General features: G+C 41.7%; 1 protein-coding gene across 1 annotated transcript in view; it reads right to left on the reverse strand.

The window, feature by feature from the left end:
* Nucleotides 1-6,569: 6,569 nt before the first annotated feature.
* Nucleotides 6,570-12,245, reverse strand: part of LOC116693785 (high choriolytic enzyme 2) — a 6,070-nt gene continuing 394 nt past the window's right edge. Inside the window, exons 2-7 of the mRNA XM_032523017.1 lie at nt 12,168-12,213; nt 10,991-11,143; nt 10,096-10,213; nt 8,687-8,865; nt 7,624-7,705; nt 6,570-6,767 (exon numbers count right to left, since the gene is read on the reverse strand). Coding sequence (XP_032378908.1) covers nt 6,641-6,767; nt 7,624-7,705; nt 8,687-8,865; nt 10,096-10,213; nt 10,991-11,143; nt 12,168-12,213 — 705 coding nt within the window. The 3' untranslated portion in view covers nt 6,570-6,640. The remainder of the gene's footprint in view (nt 6,768-7,623; nt 7,706-8,686; nt 8,866-10,095; nt 10,214-10,990; nt 11,144-12,167; nt 12,214-12,245) is intronic.

Below are 12,245 nucleotides of genomic sequence, written 5' to 3' on the forward strand. Positions count from 1 at the left end.
ACAAGCTCTCTGTTGTTTGACTGTCACGCCAAACACTGCTCACACACACATAGACACATGATAAGGTAATGCACACCTGTGTGTTACGTCATGCAATCTGATCAGCAGGTAAAAGAGTCTTCAGAAGGTTGAAGTTGTGTTCAAAGGTCTTGGTTCCATTGTAAAATGGGGGCAGTCATATTTCTTATTATGAAACTAGTATTCATTAAGATCTTTTTAAAGTACTCAGTTACTGTGTTTTGAGTTTTAAACACACAACTTATTATATATATGATTATCATAACCTTTCTGCTGTGCAGTCTCATTTTCTGGTGACATTTGATTGACACTTTTATTTCCTCTACCTGCCTGATCCTGTTGACATAACCAGTGAGCTGGAACCGTGTGACAATCGTTACACGGTGTTCATAAACACAAATCAATTTTGAGTTTCTAATATATTTGATGCATGTGTCCTAGCAGCAGTAAAAGAGAAAACTGCAGCATGTAAGGGGTAACCAAAAGAAAAGGCCACAGGACCAGCCATAAGAGACGCAAAATGACCACAAAGAGACAAAAAACAACATCAACAAGACAGACAACAGCTGCAAGGAGACTCAAAGAGACGGACAACAGCAAAAAGGGGCAAAACAACCCTAAAGAGACACAAAATGACTACGAAGGGACACACAAAAGAGCATCTAGCTGTCAGACACCTTTTGAACTGTTTCCTCCATCCGGTGCTCAGGACCTTGCCGGTGCAGACTGGATTTACGAGCGGCTGAGGGGAACTGCTGTCATCACTCAAAGCCGAATGTGGCTAATCGTGTTTGCTATAATTGGCGTCATGGACAACCTTGCCTCCAAAATCAGCATCTCAAATGATGTTAGGATCTGAGGAACATCTGTGACAAAGCATGTGAATGCTAACGGGAGGGAGTCTCATGAACACGAGGAACATGCGATTCAAATTTAGCAACATTTTTACATAGAGGGGGAGCCATGTTAAGTCTGATAAGTCTGATTTTTAAGCACACGGGCAGAAGGTTCTGTTGTTAGATGGTTTCTTCTTCAAGGCACAAACACAAGAGATATCCTTTTTATATAAAACAAACCTTTTTTTACATCCCTATTCAAACATGTTGTGCCTTAACAGACTCTTCCAGCTCAAAATGAGCCTAGGGGTTGATAACAAATGGGTACCGAGTCGACTAACCGCTAATTAGCTTATAAGGCCAGTGGTTTGGCCACTGGTAAAGTAAAAAGAAATCACTATTTCTTATTTAAATTGCTATTTTATACCACTAACAAGGTTCAAAATTGCATCACACTTCCACATTAGTATGAGGGTCCCATGCTTGAGCCATGTTACTGGTTACTGGTTGCACGACGTTCGTGGTTTGACTGGTCATGACGGTTTTCCCAAGATGGCACCGGCCTGTATAAACAAACGGTACAGTCTTTATAAACTATTTGCTCTTTTGAGCCTTGTTAGTGGTATAGAAATTTCTTTTCACTTTTGCGTGCCCTGGCTACTAGCGTTACAAGCTTATTAGCTGTCACATTTGATTTGCATGACAACGTATCCCAGAGAACAGTCGACTCTGTACATGTGTTTTTAACCCCTAGGTTCATTTTGCGCCAGAATTGTCCTTTAAAATTGCACTCAAGTACAGAGTTTGAGTAGATGTACGGTGGTACTAAATGAGTGTAGTTGTAGTTAGCTGTGCAGTGTTTTCTGCAGGTGTTGGAAGTAGTCAAAATTAAAAGTGATGATGAGGAGTTGACGCAAATTCCTTTTAGCGCCACTCATTTTTTAGATCAACGCACGCGTGTTCTGTCGTTTGGGCCGCTCTGAAATTAGGAAATCAGGAAGCGTTGCAGCAGTAACGTTGTCGGCTAGCAGAAACAAGCCTTTTTTGAGCAGAAATGGATAAAGAAAAGGGTCTTTCGAACGGCAAGTTCAGTTTCCAAGCCCTTCCAGATGGTTCTCTCAACAAGACAAAAGTGACACAGCCGATGGGAATCAAGTTACCACCAGAGTACGTCTCAAAGACCACTTGAGCATTAAAAACATAAAAGAAAATCCCTTTTAAAGTACATCTTGAACGGAGACAAATGTGCAATTCCTTTTTAGATTAATCGTGAGTTAACTAGACTCATGCGATTAGTTCGCAGTTGAATATTTGAATTGATTGATAGCCCATAGTTGGAAGTGATCTGTAGATGACCCATAAACCATACCCACTGCAGGAAGGGTGAGCAGGGGTGTGAGGCGACATGATGAGACCCAGAGGACGACTAGGAGAAAGATGAGGGGACAGACTCTGATGGATGGCACTGGAGTCGGGGGGCAGGCAGCAGGGACCTTCAGCCAGAAGACCCCCCCTTCTCCTCAGTCCTGTGGGAACATTGGCTCATATTAACTCGCTCATTGTTGTGACACACAGCGAGGCACAATGACTCCCTTTTTGTTGACGAGGGCATGGTGGACTGAGAGGGCAGCGGGGCGGCCAGTCGGCCATCACTGGGCCCTGTGTGCTGCGGCTCTGAGGCCGGGTCGGCCAGCCGGCAGACAGGAAAGTCATAAAAAGAGTGAGACGGCAAGCCCCGGATCCCATATCCTGGCCAGAGCTTCAAATGGAAGGACATGGTTGGTAGTGACTCTACTGACAGAGAGAGAGAGAGGAAATGGAGGAGGAAGAGAGCTGGGATCTGGGCCACATCTCCATCTCCGCCTTCGCGTAATTGTCCCTGAGGGGCTGCCACTAGCTGAACCAGACCTCTGTTCAGTCACAGACTCTGCTAATCTGAAGCCAGCGCTGCTCTTTCCTCTGTTTATGTCAATGTCTTCTCTTTAATTTCTCCCCTCACACTGTCTCTCTCTGTTAAACCACCATCTCATGACTGCAGAGTGGAGGGAGCAGGTGCTTCTTCCAAACAGTGAAAGGCTGCAGTCACTGCGGTTTTGTCCCAGTTTCAAGGACTCACGCAATAAAGCCGACCAGAGGAAAAATATTAATGCTTTTCATTTGATTTTATATAAGAGTGGTGAAGGCTGCCCTTGTAGAACGAATATCGTCTCTTCCCTTGGATGTTTAAGCTTCACCGAGCAGAATGAGGTGCAGTTAGTTAATTTGACACTAAAAGGCTGCTTTCACATTCTTCTGCCATCCAAAGGATTTGGGTGTGTGTGTGTCTGTGTGTGTGACTGTGTGATGTGGAAAGTTTAAAACCTCCAGTGCACTTTAACTAAAAATTGACTTTTTTCAGTCAACATTTGAGTTGACACATCTTTTGATTGTTCACCAATTCTTTTAAAAAGGTCAGAGTTTTATGAGTTTTGTGTCACTTTTCTAACCACTGCACCTCCTCTGTAGAGCAGTGAACGTCAGCTGAAGTCATCTGTCCCAAACTGGATCTCCCGCATTCTCCAGAGCCTGGAGCTGTGATTGACAGGCCGCCCCAAAATCAACGGCAGTCAGTCCCGCTGGCAGAGCTGACGTCGCCCGGAGGCATGAGTTGACATGTCAGGAGAAGATCTCTCAGAGGAAGTGCAGATTATTCGCGGAAGGAACAATGAAAACACTGTGAAAATTGTTAATAAGGACAGATAACATGCCATGTTGTGTGTGTACGCTCCTGTGTTATCATCCTTTAAAGCCAGAATAAGAGATTGTACATCAGAGGGTGTATGGATGATGTGTGGTCTATATATTCTTAATCTATTGTGTTAGCTGCAGATTTGACAATTATAGAGCAGGAGTGAAAGCTAAAGCACTTAAAGCAATACTGTTACTATTTGTACGCGGTTTTATCAGTAATAATAATAATAATAACTAGAAAAACAGCAGGGTTCCACAGCCCTGCTGTGTGAACCGCGTAGCTTTGCTACCGTGGTTCCCAGCCCCCTTGGGCTTGGACCCCTAATAATGATAACAATAACAACAATAATAATAATAGTTTCCTGGTCTGACGCCAAGTTTCTGGATGACTCATCTTGGCATCTGTGATCTGGACAGGTTCTGAACAAGAATGTCACTCTCCCTGACGCCGGGTGCCAAGTATCAGGGTGGTGACCCCGGGCCGGGCCACATGTGGGTTGGATGGGACGCTGTAAGTAAAATGTATTTATATAGCTCCTTTCACAGATAAAAAGGGCTTCACAATAAAGTGAAATACAATAAATCAGTTGTCTTCAACGTTTTTTTAAGCAAGGACCCCTTAATTGAAGGAGAGAAGGGACAGCCTACTACATACATTGTATAAACTAACTGGGCCTACAATAACATGTAGAGTGGCCTAAAGCTTTTAAACATATCTTTTGTGACATTGAATCCTAAGCTATGAAATAGCCCAATAATTGGTAATGTTAAACATACATTTGGCCCAGTGAATCCTCAGGATGAACTGTATCTGGGAATGGCATTGGTGACAACCTTCCCTGTGGGACAGTTAGTAGTGGGGATTTCACGTTTGCTAATAATATGTTGGATTCATGTTAAAACTTTTTAAGTTTTGAAAAAACTTCAAAAAAATTGAATAATTTTGTGATCACCCTCGCCCCCCCACACTGACTCCTAGGACCCCCTCCCGGGCCCATTTCTGCAATAAATAAAGACGTAACAGCCCAATGGTAAAACATAGTTTTAAAATTAAAATCAGACAGCCATAAAACCCCTCATCTAAATAAAACCCTGTTTGGATGAAGAATCAACAGTGTGTTGACAACAGTGAATCAGTGAACCACTAAAGTACAGAGACTAGATTTCCTGCACCTGTCTGCATTGAGACAGAAGCCTTTCCTTCCCTTCATTTCATTCCGTCTTATGCATCTTCACCATTGTTTTTTGAGATAAAATGTCAAGGTGAGTCTTTCACCAAGCGTGCATTATAACCATTCCTCTAAAATGTGAACACAACAGGCGTCTCAGAGAAGAGCAGATTCCTCAGTAAACTGTGCATTGTGGTGGGTATGTGCTACTTTTTCTTGAAATCCCTCAGAACAGGGAAAGTTATGGTAATGAAAGATAAACAGTCAGACAAGCCCGTCCTCGTCAGGACTGACAGGACTGACAGGCTGAAAGTTCAGTACATTTGGACAAGGATGTGATATTTGCAGGTAACACAGTCTGCCACAGTAGGATTTGGATTCCAGTCAACTAAGGGCCTGTGGTCGATACGAGACAATATTGGATGGCCGTTCAGTTACATTCAGGGGCGGAGCCAGATCTTGGAAACATTCGGGGCTGAGCCCAGGCCTAGGGCAGCTATGTGCACTTTTTTTCAAGCCGTTTAATAATAAATGCCCAAACATCTGTAGATCATTTGGGGAAAATATGACAAAGAAAAGAATCATCCTGTAGAGCTTACATCCTGTTAAGTGTCTAATTGTTCTCCAGCTGTCTTCATCGTTCTGAAACCAAAACACATATTGGGGATAGTCATTTTCCCTCCTGCCACTTAAAAAGAGGCAAACATTATCGGATGTTTCCATTTTTAAGTTAGGCTACATGCTGTAACATAGATAGATTTTGGGTTAACAGCATTGGGCCTACTACTCTTAAAACCCGTTTCTGTAACCCTATCCTGGAGTGACTTCCCAGAACTGTCTGGTTTTATCCTGTATCACTGTAAATCTGGTAAACCAGACTCCCCCCCCCTCCGTTTGCCCCAAGACACTTTCACTTTGAATAAAATTGAATGGAAAATTAAATTTTTCAGAAAGATGGGGTTGGTCTTTTATCTTTTCTCAAAAATATTTGAGCAGATGGCAGTTTCTCCTTCGCCATAGCCTGTGAAATGTAAGAAAATGCAACTTTTTTTTGCATATTTGTACAATTTATGATGAATGCATTTCTGGATTTGGGTGATTGAATTGTCTCATGGTCGGAAGTTTCCGTTAAGTGTTCAGATTGAAAGAGAACTGTCTTTTGTGGTGTCAGTTGTGAAAATGCCGGTGGCTTTTAACCCTTATGTTGTTCTGGGGTCAAATTTGACCAGTTTCCAAGTTTTCTTTATCAGAAATATGGGAGGTCAAAAATGTCGAACAAGGCGACAAAACATTCAAGAAAAAGCAATAAAAGTATTGGAAAAAGTGATAAAAACTATGAAAAAAACACTGGAATTAAGCGTTGAACATTTTGGAAAAAAGACTAAAATGTCAGAAAGTGACAAAACGTCAACAAAAGGGTCAAAGAGAGAAAACAAAACCCCAAAACATGCCGGTCTCTGCATGTAGGAACTGTGAAGCGGTGTCGCCTCCTAGTGGAAAACAATGGAAGTGGCTTTGAAATGTCAGACACTAAGAACAGTACATAGATTTTGTGTTAATATATACAGATTATGCAGCTTTTACACATGCATACGTCTTCCTTTTCCACCACACAAAGTTCAGTAAAAACTCTGAATTCACAAACATTTGGTAGAGAACAACCAAGGCTTCAGTGATCATGTCAGAAGATTTATTGATTTGTTGATAAAATGTGTGTATTAACACCATGTTGTTCCCTTCACCCTTTGGAAAAAAGAAAAAGAAAACACATTAAAGGCGACAAACAAACGTTTTCTTTATGCGTCATCCCGAAATATAAATTAGATGTACAAAGGAAACACTTACAGCGTCAGAAGTACAGCGTGCACACAAACCCAACGGGTGTGTTTAACATTTGTACAGCTTGTTCAGCCTGCTGATGTCGTTCTTGCTCATCTCCTTGCCCGTGCCGAATTCAACGTTGGCGTTGGGGATGGGCACCATGGTGGGCTGGTTGTTTCCGGAGAAGGCATACCTGAATTATCAAGAGGACACGCGTTGAATTATTTTTGGGTTGTATTTTGGAGAAATAGAAAGTCAAATGTATTGGTATTTAAATGTGGATGTGGATGGTTTGACTGCATCAATGGTAATGTAGTCATTACTTTGTCATTATTGTGTACATGAGGAAAAAGGCCCAGGTATTAGGGACTGTAAGGACTGTAATATGTCATCTTGCTACTCAGTTCCCATAGACAAATACCCCTCCTACCAAGCTCCACCCCCCGTTCCTTTTTATCTACTGCCCCTTCCCTCTGTTGATCCTCACCTAATCCTACTATAGTCACGTAAACACTCATCATACACACACTTACACACACGGACACGCCTGTTCATGCACACACATACACCTCCCCCACCCCCATTTTAAACTGTCCCATGTAGCATTTAGTCAATTAATGTCTTTATATGTGTTCACAAGCTCTGTTTGTGTATGTCAAATAGTCTTTGTATACTGTATGTTGCATGTATCTTGTACTCATTTGGGTAATGCATGGCAAAAGTTAATTAAAAAAAAGGAATATGTGACCCAAAAACAATGTAACTTGTATACAGTTCTTACTTCCCCAGGCCTGTTACTTCTATTGATTAGCACAAGTTTGGTTGTCTTTCCTTTTGCCCGTTGTCAAAGTTTGTTTGTAGGGCGCTCCGCTCTGCTCAACGCCATGAACAGAAATCTTTTTCTGGGACCACAGAAAGTCGACAGGAGGTAAGTACTGCAATTCATATTGTTTTTGGGTGAACTGTTCCTTTAAATGAAGAAATAATTATAAAATCAATCTAAGTTTGTCTGAATGAACAGATGCTGAATGAATGGTAGCCTTGACAACCTGTGGTACTGCATGACGGAGTTGTAGTCGTAGGGAGTGCCCAGGTTCAGGGTGTTGATCTTGTCAAAGGCGTACTCCCAGCCTGAGAGGACAGAAATCACAACAAGAGTCAGAAAAGACAGAAAATGAGTAGATCTTCGAGTCATTTTATAGTTCATAAGAAATTAGTTTTTTGTTAGATTAAAGGCAAGGCAAGGGCAAGGCAGCTTTATTTGTAGAGCACATTTCAGCAATTCAAAGTGCTTTACACAAAATCAGTTAAACAGATAAAACACAAGTACAAACAGTTAAAAATCATAAGCATTAAAAACCGGTAAAACACATGAATAGATGAATAGTTAAAAAATAATAGACACATAAAACACAAGAATAAAAGTTACAGTGCAGCATAAGAAATTTAAAGAAATGAGCATTCATTAAAGAAAGGCAGCATCAAAAAGGAAGGTCTTCAGCCTTGATTTAAAAGAAATGAGAGTAGCAGCGGTTCTGCAGGTTCTGGGAGTTATTCCAGATATGAGGAGCATAGAAACTGAAAGCTGCTTCACCCTGTTTAGTTCGACTCTGGGGACAGAACGTAGACCTGTCCCAGATGACCTGAGAGGTCTGGGGGGGTCATGTGTAGTAGTAGACCTGTCCAGATGACTGAGAGGTCTGGGGGGGTCTAGTGTAGTAGCAGACCTGTCCCAGATGACCTGAGAGCGGGGGGGTCATAGTGTAGTAGTAGACCTGTCCCAGATGACCTGAGAGGTCTGGGGGGTATAGTGTAGTAGCAGATCAGAAATGTATTTTGGACCTAAACCGTTAAGGGATTTATAAACTAGCAAGAGTACTTTGAAATCAATTCTTTGAGACACAGGAAGCCAGTGTAAAGACTTCAGGACTGGAGTGATGTGATCCAGTCTCTTGGTGTTAGTGAGGACCCGAGCAGCAGCGTTCTGAATCAGCTGCAGCTGTCTGATTGATTTTTTAGGGCGTGTCACACCAGGATATAAAACACACTGAGTATCAGTGTAACGTTCCTATAATCTTAAGTGTCAGGGTGTGTGGAAGCCAAAGTACCGACCGGACTGGATGTTCTGCCACAGGATCCGGATGTGCTGGTCCCTGTCGGAGCGGCACTGCTCGTGGTTGAAGCCGAGGGCGTGGAGCAGCTCGTGCTGGACCGTGTTGTGGTAGAGGCAGCCCTGGCGGTCCAGAGACACCGTCTGGGAGTAACCACGGCGACCCACGTAGGAGTAACAGCTGCACTCACACAATCAAATCATCAAATCATCACATCATCAAATTAAAGCTGTTGTCCATGCAGTGTTATCCCAATGTGATGGCTTTGTAGACTACTCAAGTTTTCCTCTATTATTTTACATTTTGTATTAGTTCTGTTGATTTGTAATTGCGTGTAATTCTAGTTTTTTGGCTTTTTCCCATTTCTTTTCTTTTAATTTTTTTAAGTATTTTAGTTAGTTTCTATGTTAAATGGGTTATGTATTGGAGAGTGCTCTGATTAAGCCCCTCTGAGGTTTTATTGTATCTGTTCATCACATGGAGAGATTGATGTGTATATGCATATGTAGTATCTATATATGTGTAAATAATAAACAAAACTAAATAAAAAGTAATAATGATCAAAGCTGCATGGTTCAGTTGTTTCCAAGATTTAAAGGACTGTTATATAGATTTATTTCTTGGCAGTTAAAGTTTCCTTCTTGGCTTCGTTTTTGGACCTTATTCATCTCAACGTAACGTAAGTTTTCATTGATATTGTCGGATATTGTTGTACGATATTTGAAGCAAGACATGTTAGTTACCCTACTAAAGATGAAAATATAACACAAAATGCACAGTGTTGTGTTAGAATTCAACCCCTCAACACATTTTGAGAACAGCCTCAGTTTCAGGTCTGAAATTACAACTTAAAGGTGCACTATGAGTTCCTGCATGGTTTCAGCATGATTTCATTTTTGTCTCAAATCGTAGGCATCTCTCCGCTATTCGCTAGCAGCCTTTCCCCTGAATTCACCGTGAAAGAGACGGTGTTGGGAGTCAGCACAGGGTCATAGACCTCAAACCCACCCGAGACACAGGATAGACACCAAAATACAACAAACCACTCCAGCCAATCACCAACAAGATGTTTGGGGGAGGGGGTGGGGCTAGTGACAGGGGGTGGAACGTCAATATAGGGGACCATGCAGGAACTCATAGTGCACCTTTAAAATTTATTAAAAAGACATTCTTGTTGAGATACAAAGGTTTTCAAAGATTCCAAATATGTCTGCATGTGGGAGAACGTTGAATAAAAATAATTAATATATCTCCATTGGAAATATTTCCATTTTGGCATAAAACAACCCCTGCTGTGATATGATGCATTGTGCGCAGTTACTTTCCTTTTAAATCTTGCAATTATGATGCACAAACACAGGTTGGAGTTCTAACGCTGCGTGCAGTTTACACACAAACGCGGCGTGTTACCCGTTGTTGGACTGGATGCTGAGGTAGTCTCTCTGGTTGGTGCGTTGGACGAAGCGAATGCAGGAGACGCTGGTGAAGGACGAAAGCCCACGCTCGATGATGGAGCGCTCCCGAGAAGCTGAGAGGACACAAAGGAAGACTTTCACACATAGTCCATACTCACGCACATCTGCAGCCAAACAGTCCTTCAAATTAAACATCAAAATACAGTGGCGCTCATAAGTTTACACACCCGTGCTTAAGTTGACTAAAAAATCATGTTTTGGAAATTTATCTTAATGCCTTAATTAAAAAAGGAGGGAAAATCCAACCTTTAAGGACACCAATTTTCTTTATTAATGAATAATGTATTGTAAATAAATAAATGTTCTTCCTTAAAATACAGGGGGCATAATTATACACACACCCCTATGTTAAATAGGGGTCCCCCCCCCTCATCACATACCCTTCACCATACATCGAGATTGTCATGGGATACTTTCCATAAAATCATCTCTCAATGCAAATCAAACCAGCTATTAGTCTAACTGAAATAAAACCACTTCCAAGCACAATCTTCCAAAATTATTGTATTGCATTAAACTCTATGTATGTCTTTACAATATTTGAAAGAATTTTTCCTCAAACCTAAAAAACAAACAGGATTTTAGACATTTAAAATATACATAGCTCTGATCAGTCATCCTAAATGGTCTTTGTTTTGTAGAGGAAGATCCAACAACAATAAAACTACAGATTTGACATCCACCCAAGTCTAATTTGGTTCTTCAAACTGTGAATATTGTAATGAAAAGCGGATTTCATTTGAGAAACAATGTACATTACTTTCTGGCTCAACAGTACATATTTTGGTTGAATGTTTTAATAAAGGTTTGAGAATGTTTCAGGTACTTACAGAAATGTGTGGCGATGACGTAAGGAACGTAGACCTTTCCATCGGCGGACTTTCCCCACATGCAGCCGTTGGAGGTGCAGGGATCAGCGTTCCTCTCGTTTTTACTGTCATAAGCAATGTCATCCATGACCAAGGGCTCGTCCTTCGTATGCACTGTCGGAGGGGGACGTTAAAGGACCAGTCAGTCACTCTTCCAGTGGTGGAGGAAGTATTCATGTCCTTAACTTGCTTACAAAGTGAAAAAGCCCAAAGTCCACCCCAAAGGGACTTAGCGTCTCCCTCTGTAACATGCTGCTCGCCTAGCTGCTAGCGTGGCACGCCCTCATACTCTGCTTCTGACTGGCTAGTAGTCCTTACCTAGGTACTGTGCATGTGCAACTCTCAGCAAAGATGGAACAGATGTGAAATGCCTCATGCTGTAGCAAAAAAAGGAGAGCTCAACACACAGGGTGAAAAGAGGAGCTGAAGCAATGTGTAGTACAACAAAATATGGTGTTTTTTGAAAATGAAAACCTATTCTGGTACAAGCTCTAAATACAATTATGAACCTGAAAATAAGCATAGTATGGGCACTTTAAGCACTTTAAGTAAAAGTACTAACACCACACTGAAAGTATTCCCCTACAAGGAAAAGGCATGTATTGAAAATCCTGCTTAAATATAAGTGTTATAAGCTTAAAGTTAAAGTATTACAAAAGCAGAAAATTAGCCTCTGTGCCTAATAACTTTACTTATAGAGCCCCCTTAAGAGCAGGACAAACTAAATAAGGCGATACATTAATATAGACTTATAAATAAAAACCTTTATTTATACAAGGAAGGTTTACTGAGAGGAAGCCTCTCTTTAGATCACATTCCCACAGTTCCACCTTCATCCCTGGAAGCTGCCCTGTACAACCCCAGTCTGATCTGAGCAGCTCCATTGGAGCGGTTGGGGGTTAAGGGCCTTGCTCAAGGGCACCTCAGTGGGGGTAATGAGGTAGAGACAAGCGCTGCTTTTCTCTTCCCACCCCCAGATTCATCCTAAAAATCTGGGGATTGAACCAACAACCTCCCGGCCACTAGCTCACTTCTCTAACTTTAAGACCACCGCAGACATCTGTCCAGAGACTTTAACAATGTTTATTAATATACACTTTGCCGGTGAAATGAAAAAGAAATGTGCACGGTGTCTTACCAACATCCTTGTTGGCCCTCCACAGGAGCTCAGAGACGGACAAATCCTGCAAGGAGATGACATCGCTCATTAGTATCA

Source organism: Etheostoma spectabile, chromosome 8 (genome assembly GCF_008692095.1).
Source record: "Etheostoma spectabile isolate EspeVRDwgs_2016 chromosome 8, UIUC_Espe_1.0, whole genome shotgun sequence".
In the NCBI taxonomy this organism is placed as follows: Eukaryota; Metazoa; Chordata; class Actinopteri; order Perciformes; family Percidae; genus Etheostoma; species Etheostoma spectabile.